A 20,800-nucleotide genomic window follows, 5' to 3' on the forward strand; every position below is an offset into this window, starting at 1 on the left:
GGGTCAGACTGCATTTTGTCAGAAACATTCTCTCACTGTTACCATGCAATCATATCTGGGTCACGTGTGGTTCTAAGAACAGGAACACTGCCCTCACTCCATGTGCTATGACAGAGCAAATGCACAGTGGGGAGCCAATGTTTTTTCCAAGTCTTCATTTTGGAACAAATGGGAGGACTTGAAAACATGTTTTGGTATGGTAAGTATACATTAGATTGTAAGATTTTTGAGACATCTTATTTCTAAATTTTATAATTTAAAAGTTATAGTGATGGTTAATGTTGGATTTTCAACAGGATTTAAATATCAATTGCCACTAATAGAGCCTAATTTAAATAACACTTCCTGAGTCAATTAAATAGTTATATTGATTTACTTTAGATTTAATCTTCTGGTTAAATGTTTATAGTTTTTTTAATACAATTTAGAAATTCTCATGTACTTTCAGCTGAAATCTAACACATTGAATAAGTCAAGGAGATTATTTCAGAAAACACATGTGCTATAAAAATGTTGGAAAATGTATCTGGTGAAAAGCAGTAGCTCAGGAGGTACATGCTATAGTAAGGTTTTGGGGGGGGTAATAAATATTATTCCTAGGGCAGCAGATAATAATAGTGCTGGGGAAAAAAATTAAATATTTGCAAGTTTCAAGGGCTTTTATTGTAGCTTGGCTCACATCTTTGATAAACTACATTCAACAAACTTTCCACAAAATTTTCTGAATTGCTCATCCAAGTTTTGACATTACGCAATTCCTACAAGTAAAATGCCAGACCGCAATTATGACCTGCTTTTGGACACTCAAAGCCATTCAGGGAGGTATGACACTTCAACTGTTACCACTGTAACACAGTTAACTCAAAAAGAAAATGCTTTCTGGATAGAAGAAGCTTGTAAAGAGTTTCTGGGTGTCTCTTTTTTCTGAAGTACCTATTCATTTCTAAACAAATGTTTGAATCTGTCAAAGGAATGGCATACATTGTTTAATTCAGCTGGCATTCTTTAGTTCCTTTTCCAGACAAATAGAAGCAGCATCTTGGACCAAAACTCTTTCACACTCTACTGAAACAATAACCTCCTTCTCAATAAAGTAGCAGATTTTGGCCAAAAACCAGGGAAGTACCAGACTGTAAGAAGTTAACCTGTCATGTTTTGACATTGCACCTTCTCAAAGAAAGCAGGGCTCTATTTCAAATGCCTGAACCCTCACAGAAACTGCCTGCACAGTTTATGTAGATAGGAATAGTGAGAACTCCTTCCCTCTTCATAGGAGGAAAGAAATATTACAATAAACTAAACAATGCCATCATATGGTACTCTCCATATTTGACTCAGACAATACTCTCTAAAAGTATGGACATTACAAACACACCAACCCTGAGCCTGGAGCACAACAGTTACTGCCAAATTCCCCAGTTACACCTCAGAGAATCACAGTGTCAAATAAAAACACATCCACCTTGCATGGTCGGTATCTGGCATATAGGAAAGTATTTCTAATGACAATACTTGGTATGTCATTAGGTTGAAGTATGAAAACTTATTTAAGTTCCCTTAAAGACTAGAATAATTAGACACCACCAACAGATCCCAAAAAAGACTTAATTATAAGCTGCATGATCACTATAAGATAAAGACACAGTAAATTTTGATGCTCTCTCCATTCAGAACTTGCTAATTTCATAATGCTATAAATATGTATAGTGCAGACAAAACATGTTTTCAAATTAAGCCAACATTTCACTTGGTAGAGTTATATGATCTAAATATAGACTAAAAAAAGCAATATCAACAGCATCTTCTCTACTTACAAGTAGAATTTTTCATCCCATACTGGATTCAAATTCCCAAAAATAGTTTTTGTTCTTCGCTTGTTTTTGCCAACTTGCACAGTAACATATGGGTCACTTGAGCCAGTTTTGTCCTTAGCCTGCAAGCCCTGAGCACAAAGAACTGCAACAAAGGAGAGAAATGTGCTTTAGCCCTCATAGCCTTTATTGCCAAGAAGTAAATGAGAATGACACCAGCAACAGGAAACAAAGGCCTCACTGTGATGGATCCTGAAGAAAAGGTTTCTGGATTTCCCAATGTCTGTAACTCTGGAGACTGACAAGGTTTGTCTAAATTACCCTTCTGGACTGTATCATATTTAGAAGTATAGTTTAATAGAGTAATAAATATAAAGATTCACTACTGAGCACCAAACAAATACTTTTCACACATAATTCAAATACTTTTATCAAACTTTGGTTTGGTCAAAATGGCAAGGAATATAATGTTGCATAACTTGTCTTGAGTCTGATAGTTCCCTAAAGTTCCCTGCCCCCAGTAAATAAATAAATAAAAAATTCCAAAATTTCTCCAAAGAGCCAAACTAACATTTCCAAAGTAAAACCTCTAATAATATAAAAAATATATATTCCACAGTTCCCTGTGGCTTATGGAACTAAACATGAGGGACATGGTCGCCATTTGCTCTTTTAAGAGATGAACCATTACTTTTAGAATACCTTCTATGCTATCACAGAGAGGGTGACAGTTCTAATAAATTATCATCAACTGTTTATGTATTTGGTATCCTTTCTGACAGTTAGTGTGGGTGTATAGTTAATAGATATGAATTTAGTGGCAAAAATAAATACATACAATTTGATTTTCCATCATAATTCATAAAAGTGGAAATCTCAGGAGAAAGCAGAACTCTCAAAGAGCAGCCTACCAAACCAGAGAACTGCAGCTAAAACACTTGCTCTGGCTCTTACCATTCAGCAGCATTTGGCTTTGTTATTTTGCACACATTTTTCAAGTCATCTCAGTGGTAACATTGAGTTAACGTTCTCTAATGTCAATCATCTTGGATAATGAAGCTCCCTTGGTGTGCTCAGAAAATGATTACCTAAAAATGGCACCTTGCTCAGCAGATCAGAGCTGGGTGTGGGTTCAGTCATATGTGCTGACTTTAGAGAAAGAAGTAAAATTCTGCTATTCTTTAACACATTCAATTTCTGAAAACACTTTTAGGAATAAAATAGCATATTTTGTCCTCCCCATTCACTCTAAATTCACAGGGAAAGTTTTAGAAGGCAAGGAAGTATCACTCTTCTATTTATGTACTAGAATGAAGGGACAGCCTAGTAAAAGTCTTCAAGGATTAAATTGTATGCGCATAGTGTCCTGAACACTAGATAGCCTTCAGTATCCTTTAGAGGTAGAACTAAAAATAAACATATGAATTAAATATGTCCCTAGTGCTTGGTGACAGTCCCAAAATTCCACAATTATTCTTTTGAGTTTCATGCACCACCTCTCAACCTTCAGAATAGCCTCCATTTATGCTGAGGTTTTAGTTCAAAAACTGAAATGTCAAAGTCAGAGGACCTGGAAATCTTCATGAGCAGCCAGGCTAATGCAATTGGAAGCCATCTGGAATATGTTTGGAGTGAGCAGAATTATTCAACATCAGCATCTCTAAAATGGAACACACCCTTAGTCAAGCAATGTGAAGAGATAATAATTTTCAAAACCAATGGGATCTGGAATTGCAAGCTCAAAGGTTTTCTTAATCACTCAAAGCCTTTTTTTTGTGAACTTAAACTCTTGCAGTTGGTGGCAAAAATCTCATCCTTATCACAGAAGATACTGGTAGGAGGTGGAGGAGATACATTATTTTTCCTTGTCTTCCTTCCTATAGCAGTAGAATATAAAGTGGTTTTGGCAACTTAAAACTCAACTCTTGCAGTTGGCATCCTATAAATTCCACTGTTTTTATATGCACCAAGTATGCAATTGAACACAGTCTGGCTCTACTTATAAAAAAATCTTGCTCCTGAATTAGGAGAGTAGGAAAGAAAGAGCTCTTAGAACAGAAGAAAATTACCTGTGATAGTTATTTTTGCTGACCATTTGGATGTTCCATCCAAAACACTTTGTTTTGCTGCTTTTGTATATTGTGCAAAATCTTCTTTAGAAATATTAAACATTTCCTGGATCACTTCAAACACCTCTGGTCTATTTTTCTCTCTAATCTTCATTCTTTCCTTCATAGCACTAATAATATTCTGTGTTTTGTCTTCTGCACCATGTTTGGAACTTTTCTCAGCTGCTCCTGAAATGAAAGAAAAGGTCACCATTGTTACTGAAAATTGACTTTGTTCTTTTTCCTCTCTAAGGTTTCCAGTTAACTCTTGGTACAGCAGTACCTGAAGGAGATCTTCCTGTCACCTGAATAATACCTCATATATATATTCTTTGTGATATCTAAAATTATCAGTTGATTTATTTTAGCATGAGGGGTTAATAGTCATCTTCCATCAGTGTTATGTGTTATACATAAAATTATTTATTAAACCAATACTATTCAGTGCCAATCACTACTGTGGAAAAAGTGTAGGTTGAAATACCAGATACAAGTGATCTCAGACTGCCAAAAGGCTGAATTACATGCTTCTTCAAGGAGTTTTCTGTGGCTACTAAATCTTGAGAAATCTTGAAATCTCCTGGTCAGAGTACCTAATATTTTTGAATATGGAAGACCAAAATTCTAGCGATTAAAGATTATCGAGACTGAAAAATTAGGAATTAGTAGAAACAGAATTATGTGCTACCATAAAACAAAACACCAGTTAAAAAATTATCTAGTGATTTTATTATAAAAGAGATGATTGCTGAGCTGTCTGGAAAATATGACAGGTCATTCTTAGAAGATGCAGGAGGGAACTTTTAAAATTTTCTCTTATTTTCTGCCCTTCCTTAAAAAGTAGAAATGCAACAACATAACTGAATGATAAACCCTGGGCACAATCTGAATGGCAATAACATATTCCTGTGAGAAACCTTGTTGATTTTTGAGAGAGTACAGATAACACTGAAATATGTGTTAAAATACAACTTCCTTTAAGTAAATATCTTTCTCTTTATACGCATTTATTGCAACTAGTTTTACGTCCCCTATTGCTAACAACCTCTACTGCTGTCTATCAACAACTCTTTCCATGTAGTATTGATCAAACTAATTAAGACAATAGTGTAACTTACATTGTACAGAAAGTTAACAAGCTCCTTTCACCCTAGGGACTGATACAAACTCAACATGATTGAAATCAATTCTAATTTAATATTGCACCTAGTACTAGAAAGGATATCTTATTGAAGATGAGAGAGCTAATGAAAGTGCTAGTGGCTTTTTTCTAAATCTAATTGAGAACAAGTTTATATATTGACCTCAAAGATCTTGAGATGTGAATTCATTTCTACACCTACATTAGCAATGATTATATATTAAAAAAATAAATCACAGAAGTTTGAAGGTGAATACATCCTACTGATTACAAGGTGGGCAAAAGAATGACTATGATAAAAATAACTACATTTCACTTTATGACACTGCTAGCATCAGCTTTCTCAGAAATAGAGATTTAACCAATTGGTCAATTCACTTTTTCAATGGGAAACAAAGAACATGAAATTTTCAAAGTAGTATACTATGAACGCTGAACAATTAATCTGTTGCAAAAAATATGACAGGATGCTCAGAAACATTTGCATACTAATGAGAAGAGTGGGATCCCTTAGGCTTGTTAAATATTTTATCTGCAATTTGCCCTCTAGAGGTTTTGTTCTTTTAAGACTCAGTTGTTTTGGCTGGTGATATGGGCCAAGGGACAGCAGTCCGGTTTCAACCACAGTGCAGAATCACAATTAAACACAGTTAGGAAGTTTGATTTAGACATTGATCACTGATTTATTGTCCATGGGGTCAGTTGCTCTGGGAAATTTTAATTGATTCCTGAGCAGTGCAAACCTTGAGCATCCATCCTGCATGACAGCTCCTCACACAGAGAATACAGTGAAAAGAAGGAAGAACTGAGTGAAATATCTCTGTAGTTTTCCTACATGTAGAAGCTCTGGAACATATCAACAGTAAACAGTGTTGAATAACTCCAGAGTATGGAAGCCCATTCCGCTCCAAATCAGAAAACTTCCAGGTCTTAATTTTCTATTGCTTAGAATCTTGTATAATAATTGTGTTGTAATTTAAAAATCGTTTCAATACACCTGATATATTTTCACAGAACAATGTGCGGTGGCTGGAACCAAGTGGAGCTTTTTGCTTGCTTTGCTTTAATTCTAGTGCCAAATAGCTTACTGACTAAATTTTTTTCCCTTACACATACAGTATTTAGTATTTTGAAGATCCTACTTAGTGTTTCATATTTTTGACTACTTTATAGCACATCAATATGACTACAGTAAGTAGCAGGAATAATTTAAAAATATTTCCTTTGACATTTTTTGTGTTTTGAGTTACCTAAAACAAAGAGAGTTTATGTCAAGTAATAAATTGCTCCAGATATTGCCATAGACTGTGGAAAGTAAATAATTCACTGATGTTAGCAAGCATTACTTTGTAAAAGCCCAGCAACATTTGACAGACTTCAAGGACAAAAGCAAAATGAGTAGGTTTTCTAACAGTAGGTTTTCTAACAGTAGGTTTTCTCTTAAGCCTCTGGCTAACTTCTCAACTGAGGAGCATCAACACACCATCACTGATTTTGGGTGATCTGGTCCCTCATTTCAAGGTATTGCTGAGCATACACACGAAATCAAAAGGTGTGAATTAATACAACACTTCAGCTATAATGAAATACTCACTCTGCAAGCAGTCAGCATTTAGGAGGTCTTGGCACTTCTCATGGCATTTGACACCACATTCTGTGCATCTCATGCCTTGTCTGGCTATGCCCCAAAGAAGGCCTTCACATTCATAACAGTATGTGGGAGTTGTAGCTGTCCAGATTTCAAAGTTATGAGGGGTAGTTGATGATATTGGATAGATCAAAGCTTGCAGGGTCTTCTTGAAGACATGGATTTTCTGTTGGGTAAGAAAAGAAATATTTCAGCTGTATTGTGTATCACAAGTGAACTGTTTCAAACTATATGCTATTTACACCTAAAATGTTAGAAAGTATCAGAATATACATAGAAGTATAAAATAATTTGTAAAATACTGATTTACTCATTTTGCTTTACACTTTGAAAAGAACTCTACTTGACTGTTTTGTCTGATTACACAAACAGCAGTGTTAAGTTGGAATAAAGTTATTCAATTAATACAAAGTCTTATATAAATATATTTTTATATTTTGAGGCAGAAATTAAAAAAAAAAGGCAGCATTACATTCATTGGGGCATATTAAGTAGCGACCGAACATTAATTCTGAAAATTTAAATACTTCCTATAGGGACTTAGACATATTGCACAAAATGCCTTTTGATTATATACAACACTATCCTCTAATACCAAGTGTCTATATAACCTCATCAAATAAAAGCAAGCCAATTGTAGGGTTCCATTTTATCTGTACTCCTATAATAGCATACTTACTGTTTCATTTTTAAGCATCAACTTGCTTTTTACTATAGACAAGAATGATCCATACTCTCAAAAATCCAAACCCATTTCTTGGACTGTTTTGGCTTAAAACCCATGACTAGCTGTACTACAAGAACAGTTATTGGTTATTTACTGATTAGTATTGTAACAACTTCAGTCTCAGCTCCTTAGTGCTTAATAAGATGAAAACAAAGCAATCCCTGTAGTTTTGCACACAAGACCTTGGCTTATATGGGCACAATGCTCTGGTTTGTTTATTTGAGCTTTTTTCCAGGCACCCTGATCTTCTAGGTCCAGGCAATTTATTGGGAATAAGAAGAGCTCAGCAGCTTGTATGCAGCACTTGGCACCAAGCTTAGGTTGTTTATGCCTTTTTCAGGGGGTGGGTGTTCACTAAATGCACATGTGACTGCCATGAATGTATTAGAAGTTCTAGATTCCCATAGAAAGGAATAATTGTTTCGTTTAGAAAGAAGAAACTGTATTACAAAAAATATCACCATATTAATTTTTTAGAATAAAATAATAATCCTATCATCAGAATATCATGATATTCTTATTTTAGAAAGAAGAAACCCTATTATAAAACATATCACAGTGGGATATTTCTGAAAGTCTGCCTGTCCTACCTTGCCCTCCTCTGGTGTAGATGTTATGCAAGGTAGCTCTAAATGCTGGCTATAAAGCTGTGGCAAGGGAATAAGATTTTGGAATTTGTGTGGTTTTTCTAATTTTTTTTAACATCACTGCCACAGCTCTGAAAATATAGGAAGAAAAGCAAACTTATTCAGTTAAACATTTGTTAGCACTCCCTTATCTTTCATATTCAGCTGTGGTAATTGTATGCCAAATGGAAGATACTAACCTGTCTAAAAATATGCTGACATATTCTTGGTTTCATGTACCTGCATCTCTACTCAAACTGTGAGATATTCTGCTAATAATAGATTGTCTGATAAAAGTCAAATATTCTTTTTGTGTGCATATCTGCACAATCTTGCACAAAGTCATCAATCAAAGGACTTTTGCTACCACAGGAAAACCAGTACCTTGTAGCCATAGGGTAGCCATTGATTAATAGGATCAAGCACTAAAAATAATAAAACCAAATATTAGGTAGCTTAGGCAGCAACAGCACTTACTGAAGCTAGTAGTTACTGCTGAAAACAATATCCATCCTGTGGAGCCTGGCCAAAGATATATGGTGAGACATTTCATGGCTATCTGTTCTAAGCACAACTGAGAACCCTGAAGAACTGAAGTAAGAAAAAAACCTGATACAGCAGAAAAGACTAAAAAAAAAATACTGAATTGCCCTCCAGGGTAATTCTCAGCCTATCCTAATAACTTCCCTGAAAGCAAGCAAAGGTGTGCACCAGTTTGATTTGGCAGAACCTAAGAACTGTGATAGTAATGACCACCTAACTCTGGAGAACTAATTTTTTGTATATTACTCCACTTTTGCCTTCCATGTTACGGAGACCAGAAAGGAAACCTTAAAACAACCTAAAGTGGATTTATTCAGCTTGCTGAGTGAATAGTGTTTCTCAGAAACCACTGATTACACTCTCCCACTCCTGAGCTCACGTAGCCTCAGTACAAATACTGCCCTTTCACCCTGTTCAGCTTCAGTATTTTTCACATTATAAATACTTTCAGAATTTTTCCAGTAACTTTTACATTTTTCTGAAATGTCAGTAAGCAATGAAATATACCCTCAACAGGCCTTAAAATAAACCTTTGAGGGTAAATGAAGTTTTCAGCTGAAAGACACAATTTGTAGATTGGTTTTGCTGCTGAACATGTTCTTTCCCCTGTTGTTAATAAAGCAAATTGCAAAGAAGAATTTTATTTCTCTTACTGTCTAGAGGTTTTCATTCCTATTACTCTTCTCTGTTTAATGTTTTTGTTATGTGAATTATAGAGCATAACAACATGGCACTAATAACTTCCAATATAACTATATAACTAATAACTGGTTTGGCAACATTTAGCACTACTAATATATGGGAGGATTATTTAGTTATCTGCTGATCCTCTAAAGGGAAATTTACTTCTGTCATATTCTACCTGAATTACTTGATGATGTCATTGATGTATAATTTTCAAAATTGTACAGCTCTTTGTTCAACAAAGCAATTAAATGGTGCTCCACTGAAAGCATATGTCTAAGTATTACACTGTTTAAAATGTCTTTGCTCTGTGCTTGAGAACACACAAACTCAGTGTGTCATGAGTGTGTTGTACCAAAAGGATAGCAATGACAGGTGGCAAAGCTCAAAGCCTTAACCTCAGGGTGTAATTTTTTGAGTAGGTGGCACTTGAGTTTTAATAAAGGCATTAGTTCAAAGAATTTTCATACTGAATTTAATCAGCCAAATAACCCACACCCACCAGAATCATTAATATTCCCTCCAGAAAAAAACTTGGGGGAAGATAAAAACTAGAAAAGCCCTAATCAGAGGAATAACTTGCCCAAAGGGGAAGTTTTTTCCTTGAATTTCATTGGTGACTCCATTTCTTGATATGCATTTCACATCTTCATTTTGTGGAGAGTATCTGGAGAATTCTTTTATGCCTGAAAATGTCCTTTTTGTTTTCAAATCTTGCTCTACCCACTGTAATGATGCCCTAGGTTATTAAGTTTGGCTGGCTACTTAGAGAAGTAGAAAAGTAATGCCTTTCCCTTGTTTTAAATATCTTGCAAGAAGCTTTATGGGCTGTACCCTTAGATTTGTCTGGGAAAGAGCACTCCCTGGCCCTTGGTATGTGTAATGAGGGTGGCATAGGACTGGCTTCTTTTGTTCACCTCTACTCTGAATTAACTTTTTACATTTTCTCATCAAATGAACTTTCATGTGTCTAAATTACATTTGCTGTCTGCCTTCGGACTTAAATTTTTATTTCAAGATTGCTTAAGAAACAACTATTTCTGGTACACAGTTTTTCAAATGACATGGTTCAAATGGAGGAAAAAGAATACAGAGGTATAAAAATACATTCAAATGAATTTTCCTTTTCCATTTCTCCTGAATCATAATTCAGTAGTTAAGATCCCACAGTTCTCCATTTTATCAAACTTTGCTGCTATTTTGAGATAGCAAAATAAAATAACTACTGCCCCTACTGGAAGAACATTTCAAACACCATCTGTTTTCCACCTCAGCAATCTATCCCTGAGCACCACCAAATCATAACTTCATTATTACCATATAAGCCCAGAAAGTTCACAATAAATCAGGTAAGAATGATGGATATCAATATTTGTACTGCATGTTCCAGTTCCCAGAACACCTGTCAGTATTTTCTGTTCTCCCATTCTTCTGCTATGCACCTTGACAACAATGTAAGAAAAATCCAACTCTTCATTTTTCTTCAGAATAGGATGCATTTTAGAAAGCTACGTATGCGCTAGCAATTTGAGGAACACAAAATGGGCCAGTATTCCTTCAAATTATTGCTTTTGCTTAGTTCATATATAAATCTTGTGTCACACTTTAAGTATTCCTGAAGAAAATGGCACCTGTTGTGTTTTTGTTAAAAAAAAAAAGTCTTTTGTCAAATCTAAGTGAAATCAGTAATGGAAAACCACAGCTCATGCGTTTTACTAGATATGACAGCATGTTTTTTCGAAAGACTCTTGTGGTTACTTCTTGTATGAATTAAATATTTCTTCTAGAATCACATATATTATTAGCATGAGTTTTTTTTTTTTTTAATCAAGTATTATCCCAAGGACTGGGAAAAATGATCATAAAAACTCATCTTGCAGAGCCCTGTCATTCTAATTGCATTCACAGTGTGATGAAGATAGAAAGATGATGAAAGACTGCAGGTAAACTGCAGGTAAAAGACTGCATGGTACAGTTGGACAATTTAAAACAAAAGGCTTCCCCAGGTAGCTGTTTTGTAAATCAAAGGTTTTCTTGGTTAGTCCCCTCTGACCATCATGGATGTGAGTCAGCAGAAGCAAACCTGGTCTTGCTATTGTGGATCAGGCAGCAAATTCTGCTCAAGTTCCCTGAAAGTTCCTATACAATAAATGGAATACATTCAATTTCATCCAGTCTGGAGTGTGTAACGCTGAAATAATTTTTAGAGATCTGTGAACAAAAATTTCTCTGTTACCTAAATATCTCAAACCTGTCAGTGAAAACACTTACCATTTCTTCAGTGTTTATGGAGGTCCGGATGAGCATGGCCATGGAAATACCAGATTTCCGAGCTGCAAGGGTCTGTTTAAGGCAAATGCAAAAGAGTCACCAATTATACAAGAAACAGCAGCTGTTGAATCTAATGGAAGGCAAATACTACTTGATCATACTGCTGGATGTAAACAAAACTGTAGAAGATACAAAACCTTTCAGTTAATGTTTGCAGCTCACAATTTTTAGGGTTTCAGTACATAATGGAAGTACACTTCCCATCATCATTACTGTTTCTTTCAGCAGTGCCCAGCTGAATTGCCATTTCTAATACAAAACCTGTAATTCAGAGGTTTGTGACTCAGTTTTTTTAAACCACAGGCTGTCACTGTTTTTCTGCTTTGCCAACCAAATTAATGTGGTACAAGGATAGGCATCCTGCCCTAATTTGGAAGCTGACTGTGCCTGCAGCAACATGGGAGATCATTTTGCAGTAGTCTTATGGTTCAAGTTGTCAGTCTGGATAATTTTTTGTAACTCACTGAGCATTTTTAAATGGTGTGTATGTATATAAAATGCTACTTAAATAAAAAGACCTCAAGAAATCTTAAAGTGTTATTTTCCTTAAAGAAAATATTAATTCAGTGCTATGGATAGCTATACAGAGAAATACTTTGGTTATTTGAGACAGGAAAAGAGACCAGAACTCTGTGTCAATCTGTCCTCATTTGGCCACATGATGTTACTGGTATATGGAAAACTTCTGCTTCTGAAGACAATTTACTTGGTTGTAGAGATGAACTCCTTTGAGCTAGCATGGTACATACAAAGGGACTGAAAAATAAGTAATTTTAATATACAATAAACAAAGAAATTTTATATTCTTTATTGCAATACTCCAGAAATTTAAATGGGTCCTTGAGAATTAACTAGTGAGTGTAATGACCAGACAGGACCCTGGGGGAATGAGTTCTGTGTGTTTTACAAATAATATTTCAAATCTGAACATCACTTCTGCTATCAATAATCCTTTTGACCTGACAGATAAGATTTATTTCACTGTGCACAATATCAACCATAACACTGTTATATTACTGGACTGCACCTGGAGTTTTGTTATCATTCATCCTTTCTCTTATTCTAAATCATTCCAAGTGTGTTTGTACACTTGTGCCTTATCTCTGTTCTTCTGTCATCCACTATCTGCTTTGTCATGCTTTGCTGCCCTCACAGTCTAGCAGCGTGTGGATCAATTATACCACCTACTAACCACAAGTCTGTTGTTGCCTTTGTTGTGAGGATACAGATTTTCAACTAACTGTGAAGTGGGTCTCTGCAGTCCATATTACAGAACTATCACAGCAAAAATTCAAATGATAGTTTGTATGTGACATTCTTATTTTTGTGAAATGCATACTGGGCCAGAAGCAATTTAGGCTTACATCAGCAAAGGAACTGCATCATTAGTCTCTGGATGAAGAGACAATTCCAATTTTTTTCCAATTATATAATTTTAAACACTGGTATATTTAAAATGGATTTCTATTTATTTATTTATAAGATTGTTCAATTTTAATTTTAAATGTTCACTTTCCCTAATTCAATTTTCAATACATTTCTCTTGATGATAATTAAACTTGCAGACTGACACAGATTTATTAATCTTGTGAAACCAATTATAGGGTAAGAAATCATCCTTGGCTTAGTAGTATTTGATTCATCTCCTATTACAAAGAACCTTCTCTTTTTTTTTCCTCTTTTAAACTCACCAATTTACCAACTCTATGCCATTAATTTGCTATCAGATTCTCCATTCTGTTATTATTAAGTAAATAATTCTGTTTACTTCTCTGTGACCGTCCTTTAACTCTATGAATGTGGGAAATGCCATGGGTATGTGCCAGTGAGATTGACAGCCCAAGGAAAGATTAGTGTTCATGCTTTGTTTTTTCACATTTTTTGTATAAAACACAACGCTACAAGACCCACATATCAAAGTTAAAAATGGCAAGTGAAAATGCTTTTGGATCATTAGGAGGAAAAGAAACAATTTTTACTATCAGTAGAGTTCTGGGTTTTAAAACAATGTACTGTAAGAGCATCAAGTTTTTGATCCCTCTTGAAGCACAGGTTTTGCTCAAAGTCTTGACAAGTAGCCATTTAGATTCACTTGCCTGCACTATGCTAGTTTATAGTTTCCATGTCCCCTACACTTAGGAAGGGATTTGACCCTTCTAGGTCTCAGTAGAATAATCCTAGCCATTCCAAGCAATAGAGCAATGTGAACGACTTGTCAGGACAGGAGCACAAAGGGCATAAGAACATTAACCTCAAATATAGGGCAATGACTGCTGCTGTGTTCTGTCCTCCAGCAATACCAAAGAACATGAGCCAGCAGAACTGCAGTTTCATGCTATCCCTGTAAGTCAATAAACAGATACTATTTCCTGTGAGAAAATAAATGGGGAAGAAATTTTGACCCTGTCATGTGTCCTTCAAGCCCAGTTCTCCCAAGGGGTGCCCTTGGCATCATGGAGCTTTACTATTTTCTTCTTAATCAGAAATGTGTCTAAAATTATAGCACAGTGCCCTATATAAAATAACAAAACCTAATAGGAAACAGATAATTAGGCTGTTCTCAATAAAGTGTTTGTCATGTTGGAAGACAGTGATATCTAGACGGATTTGTGACAAACCAGTAAATTTAAAAGTCATATGGATTAAATTTACAGGGATTTTAGTGAAAAAAAAAACCCACAAGGATTATATCCATTTATGTATCACTGTCAGAACAAACTACATCTACAAGAGAAAGCCCATACAATGCTTCTATTTTAAAACAATGAAGTTGGTGATAATTCAACAGCATGAAGCACTGAACACATAGAAGCGTCACTTCTTAAGTATGGAATAGAACAAGGAGGAGTGAGCAATTTGGAAAAAGAAAGGGGAAAAAGCTGGCAGATTTATCTATGGGAAACAAGGTGACAGGTTATGAACATAGCAAGAAAACTTCTTCCCCTATTGCCTCTCTATTTTCAAGCAGCAGCAAGAAAGAAAGGGAAGTGCAGCTCATCAGCTGGAGCTTCCAGCAAGTCCAAAACATCAGAACATCAAAAGAACATGGAGAGCAACAGGATCCTGCAGTGTTTCACACCTCTCCCTTAACAGGACACAGAACTTGTCAGCAGTTTATACTTGTGTACCCTCTCAAATTGATGTCCAGATAGTACCTCATGTCTTTCCTTAGGTAAAAATTTGACCTGTAGAGCATAAGGACTTTAAGTGTTGTTGAATTATGAATATATGAAAAAAATTGTCACAACCAAAATCATAGCAAAACCCCCAAACAATAAGAGATTATAAAGCAGACCATTGTCTATTTAATTTTAATTTTTTTTTGAAACTCTCTAATACAGGATTTAAAATAAATTAGTCTCCTTTATGCCCAAGGCCTTCTAGACTACCTAATAACTTGTATCTACACTGTCTAATTTATTATCTCCAAATTTGCCTTAGCAGCTTAAATAAATAAATTAATATAATTAGAAGTCGTTGTAGCAAAAACATTGAAAAATGGTAACTGTAAGTAAAAGCAAATTGGATTCAAGCTACAATTACATGTTAAATGATCAATTGTGTTGAGGGGAAAAAAAAAGAGAAGTCTTCTATCATAATGAAATAGGCAAACTGTGTCTTGCACAGCTGAAACAGCACAGAGGAGCATATTCAACAGAAATGTTCAACAGAACTGCAGCATTGAGCCCAGAAAGAAGATTTAGAAAAATCAACAATTCAGCTCCACTACACAATCATTACTGGACATAACTGTCATCATCTGCTTTTTCTTCATATCTGTAGCACAGACAAAAAAAGCATGATCTGTCCAGCCTCAAAGATAATTATATTGTTATGATTTCCATTTAGTAGACTTAAAAAAGCCCTCACAAATATACAAATACTTATTATGCTATGGTTTATTTATTTTATGTATGAATATTTTTATTAGGAATGTAACTGAACTTGCCTATCAATGATTAAAGGAGTTAAGACTACTGATAGCAGAATTAATGGACTACTCATAGCAGAATTAATGTATAATAGTCCAGGTATTTAGCTGACAACATACAAAACTAGAGAATATGGCATATGCAATTTAAATGAATATCTTCTTTATATGAATCTTAAATTACCATATTTGAATTCCAGCCTCTATAAATGTTTTTATTGAGGAGACACTTACAGAAAAAAAATTCAGTGCATTATCATTTTAGCTGAAACAAGCAGTTGCTTCATCTGGTGTGTTCATTTTGACAGACTGCTTTACAACAGCAGCAAAGATTCACAAATTATTTTTATGTTCTTATAATCAAATAATAAAGCTAGGGAGCAATACAATCTAGATTGATCAAAGAAGAAACTGGCCTGATTACAGTGATTATACAGTATAAAATCACATTTAAATTGAATACAGGAATTTTCTAGAATCTTCATTAACAGAAGCAAAGGCAGTAAAATAGATCTACCTTTGGCTGTGGCTGGGCAGATCACCACACCTATTTGGCCACTGAGATATAAACTTTTAAGCTCCACTATAATTATTATTTCTCTCCCTGATTCTCATCTCAACTCAAGCTCTAAAAAATCCAAAAGATAATATCTTTTTTTAAAAGCAGGAGTTACAGCAATTCCATCAGAAAGTGCCCTGGACTCTTTTTCCTAGCTCTCTGTATTGTTACTGCACTTGAACCATCACTTCTCCTTGCACTCTCTCTCTCTCCTGTCCCAGATATGCTCTACCAGAAGTCTAATAATGACCCACGACTGCAGCAAACAGAACTGCTCCTGCAGGTGGATTTTCACTGCCTTATCCTCTCTAATGACTGAATCTAAAATAAGCAGAGACTGACAATGCAATTGCATACAAAAACTTTTCAGTGGTTTAGGAAGCGGAGAGCATCCAAAGGAGGGCAGTGAAGGTGGGGAGGGATCTGGAGGTGAAGGTGGTGAGGGATCTGGAGGTGAAGGTGGTGAGGGATCTGGAGGTGAAGGTGGTGAGGGATCTGGAGGTGAAGCCCTGTGAAGAGCAGCTGAGGGCCCTGGGTCTGTTCAGCCTGGAGGAGATTGAGGGCAGAGCCCACTGCAGGTACAGTGAGGCGAAGAGGAGGGGCAGGCACTGATCTCTGATCCCTGGTGACAGTGACAGGACCAGAGGGAATGGCCTGAAGCTGTGTCAGAGGGGTGGTTTAGGTTGGGGATCAGGGAAAGGTTCTTCCTCCAGAGGGTGGTTGGGTTCCCAGGGCAGTGGTCACAGTGTCAGCCTGATGATCCCGCGCAGGGCCAGGAGTTGGGCCTGATAATCCTTGTGGGTCTTTTTCACCTCAACATATTCTATGCTTGCGTGTTGAAAATTGGATTTTTTAAAATGTGAATTCATGAAAACAAATGGGAGTTAGAGATATTATCTTAAGAAAACATACAGAATTTTGGTAAACATTGTATTGAGATACAATGCTGAAAGCATGGAGTGAAACTGGAAGTGCAGAGGAACTAGGAAAATAAGAAAAACCAAAACTGATTAATACAGGAGAACTTAAAAGTAGGGAACACTTTGAACTTCTCTTTCTCTAGGTGCCTAAGACTTTCCAATACCACAGGGGAAGCTTCATGCTTGAGACCTAAACTTTGTGCTTGTATCATCAGGAAAGATATTTGGAATATACTGACAACTTTTTAACATAAACTTCTTCCACCAATTTTGGTATACATGATGCAGAGGAGAACACATTCACATAAAGCATCACTTTCCTTATGATTAAATTCTTGGTTGTAAAATAATTTTAACTTTCCAATAGAAGGTCATAATAAAACACAACATTAATGGAATCTGTAACAGTTACTATGATCATTTCAGAGCACTTATAAATATAGAAAGAAGTACTTACCATAGCCTTAAAAATCCAGACAAGATAGGAAAGAAATTATAGAGAGTATTAATTTGTCAGATTCATTGCACAAAAAAGAAAATAAATTATATTTATTTTAGTCAGCATCAAAAGAGTCTAGCACTCCTTTCTAACAATATTATTTCTGGTTTTCTGAAACAGTCATAAGTAAGCATAAGAAAGGATCATTTACATTTATTTTGATGTCTTAGTGTATTCTGAGCTATACCTTTCTGTAAGCACTTCCAACAATTAAGAACAAAGCAGAGTGCCATTTAACATGCATTAAAGAATCATAGCAGGACAATAGACTATACTCTTTAACACAACTAATAGCAAAGAAGCTGCTGTCAAAAAGATGGTTTAAATGAATGCAGGCTCTACTATGCTGTGCAGTGTAATTTTTCACCAATTTCAGAAGGAATTCTACTCTAAAATGGTTGCTGTGCTTTTTCTTTTTGACTGCTCAGGCAGTGTGGCAGATCACCACAGAGTAAGTGAACACAGAAACTGAGAAAACATTGAGCAATAATAGACAAAGGCTGATCTTTTAATGACAATAATAGCAATCATTTACTTAACCTAACACCCAATCACTTCTTTGTAGTGAGAGATTGGTTTGGGAGCTCATCATCATTGGAGACTAAATATGTATTTTATTGAATTATGAATTCTATACTACCGAAAAAGAGAAATGTGAATAGCACTTGAAATTCTTCGAGGCAGAGAGACTCTTCTTAATCTTGTTTAGACTGGAAGTCAGAGTAAATCTCAAAGGAACTGCCATTCTTTTCCACTGAAATTTCTTTTTTTAAATTATTCTTGTTTACAATGACTGTTAGAAATCCTGATTACCTCATCTTGTACCTTAAGTATGCATAAATCTTTAAAATGTTAATAGTGAAAAGAGCTGCTTTTTAAAAGGAACTTCCTCTCTCTTTCAGTATCAAAATATATCAAGTGAAACAATATCCCAAACAACATCTTTGTGAAAATGAGTGGCTTTTTATTGAATGAAATGCGCATTATTTGATTACACCAGTAATACCTAAATATCCAATGAGATATTCAGACTTATCTAGTACATTATAACAACTGCCTCATTGACTTTTACTGCCCTCAATCTATTCTCTCAAGACTTCTTTTTTCCATAAAACAATTGTTGCAAACTGTCATTCTGATGCACAATAGTAATTACAAGAAAGACCTGCACAACTGGCAAATGGATCAACAGTTTCAGAAGTTACTCACCACATCTCGAACAATGGGAAAAGATTTCTTCCTTCGTAGGTCTGGCATGCTGTCAATTCCATACAGTCCACGACTGAAAAATAAAAAGGCAAAGAAGAAAATAAAAACATGGAGCTTATAAGACTACATCCTTAAGAACTGCTTATAGTATTTCTATTTACAGTTAAAAATCAAAATTAGCAGTTCTCAGCCAAAGGCATGTGCTCCAATTGAAAAACCAGTGCGAGTGTTCTTGGTGCTTTTTCTTCTGGCATTCACCCAAAGCAGAGTAGCTAAAAGGTTGCTTAACATCTCCTAAAACTTTTTTACCATTGAGTTAGAAATGATGAGAAAAGCTTTCCATCATAAGGTCTTGTATATCTGGTAGCTGCAGCACAACATTACATATTGAACATCATTGATGTCAATAAATATTGTTGTATTAAATTTGATACAAAGTTTAAAATATATAGCTAAATACATAATCACATCTCAACTCCATGCAACTGTGGAAAACAGAACTTGTCACATTTTAAAATAATTCCATGGTGACCATCATTATTTTACTCTTGCCTGGTTTGAGCTTTTTAACTGAGCACAGAATTAAACCCCAGTTAGATCTCACACAGAACCTGGAAACAACAATAAAGAACAACTTGGAGTCACTTCAAAGAATAAAAGGCTGACATACCAACAGAATTTAAAAGAATACATATTGATCTGGATAAAAAATTAGCTTCATTCTCTCTGACTATTCCAAACAATTAACACAGGTATCTTCCTGAACTTTTTCCACAGAATGTTTGGAAGATCTCCATCTACCTTGTCAGTTCTAATTTACAGACACTTGAAAATTCTCAGAGAAGCTGGGATATTGGACTTTTCAAGACCTAACATATTCCTCTGCAAGGTCCTTTGTTGGCAGTGCCTCAGATACCTTTTCAGTTCTTATATTTCTGTCTCTATGTATATAAAAACTGAGTTCACTACAAAGAGTTTTTCATCTGAAAGCCCTAAGTTTATTTACACCTGTTACAATTATTATGTGAAAAGAGATATAACTAAAATTAGTGAAGAATTTTTCAGTTCCTTCTGATCCACTCACACCATTCTCTAACAAAAGGAAAGAATTCATAGTCTGTTTATGCAATTCCTTTATATTTTCCCACAACCATTTTTCTGTGCCGGGTTGTGATACTAGAATACTTTTCAATAACATAAAGATCAAAGTAGACCCAAACTGCAGCTTCCAGACATACTTACAAACCCAGCAAAAGTGTGATAGAAATAAAATAATATTTCCGAGGTTGTGGAAAGTAAATGTACAGAGACCAAGAAATAAACTCAGGGCTTTTTGCTACTCAGGAGCAGTTCCATCAGCAGCAAATAAAACTTATCGTGTACAAGGCATTCTTGTGCTCACATAGAGGCAATATCTGTAAAAGGATTTCCATCTATTATTCTGCTCTATAACATAAAGTATGACTAAAAGAGAAGTTCTTACTAAACTCCTTTTAGTCATCATTAAGAAATAACATAGCAAGGGAAAAATTTTCATGTTAATGTAGGTTATACATTGAATTGTCTACTCTCCTCCCTACTTCCAATTATAACTCAACAATAACTTGACATAGAAGATGATAAAGTGTAATCATAATAATTTGATAAAAGTTATCATTAAAGGCAAGGAAAAAATCCCTGTCATATTAACTGGTTTGTGGTGCTTCTGGAAATATTCTGCTTAACAGTAATCTATTTGAATTTGTCAGAGAATTCAAGAAAAATAAATTTGATTACCATAGAGACAATGCCACTGAAGGAAAGGAGTAATTATCTGCATGCAGCACCATCTGTGTATCGTTAGTGAATTTCAGAATGGATTAGGCCATGTGGTAAAATTATCAGTCTCTGACTACTCATTAGGAAGCAGTAAATGAATACAAGACCAACTCTCTGGAAAAAGTAAAACAGTACTACCCAGGATCCATATACATGGTGAGAACTCCAGCTGACGTACTTTCACTTTATAAAAATATGGAAATAATGAGCTCTAAAGTGCCTCATCTTTAAGAAAGTGAAGAAAA

At 35.3% G+C, this 20,800-nt stretch overlaps 1 protein-coding gene across 1 annotated transcript in view; it reads right to left on the minus strand.

Moving 5' to 3' along the window:
* Positions 1–20,800, minus strand: part of UNC13C (unc-13 homolog C) — a 130,800-nt gene that overhangs the window by 82,778 nt on the left and 27,222 nt on the right. Inside the window, exons 5-9 of the mRNA XM_058033609.1 lie at positions 18,738–18,810; positions 11,560–11,631; positions 6,655–6,874; positions 3,881–4,108; positions 1,815–1,956 (exon numbers count right to left, since the gene is read on the minus strand). Coding sequence (XP_057889592.1) covers positions 1,815–1,956; positions 3,881–4,108; positions 6,655–6,874; positions 11,560–11,631; positions 18,738–18,810 — 735 coding nt within the window. The remainder of the gene's footprint in view (positions 1–1,814; positions 1,957–3,880; positions 4,109–6,654; positions 6,875–11,559; positions 11,632–18,737; positions 18,811–20,800) is intronic.

Source organism: Melospiza georgiana, chromosome 13 (assembly GCF_028018845.1).
Source record: "Melospiza georgiana isolate bMelGeo1 chromosome 13, bMelGeo1.pri, whole genome shotgun sequence".
Taxonomy (NCBI): domain Eukaryota; kingdom Metazoa; phylum Chordata; class Aves; order Passeriformes; family Passerellidae; genus Melospiza; species Melospiza georgiana.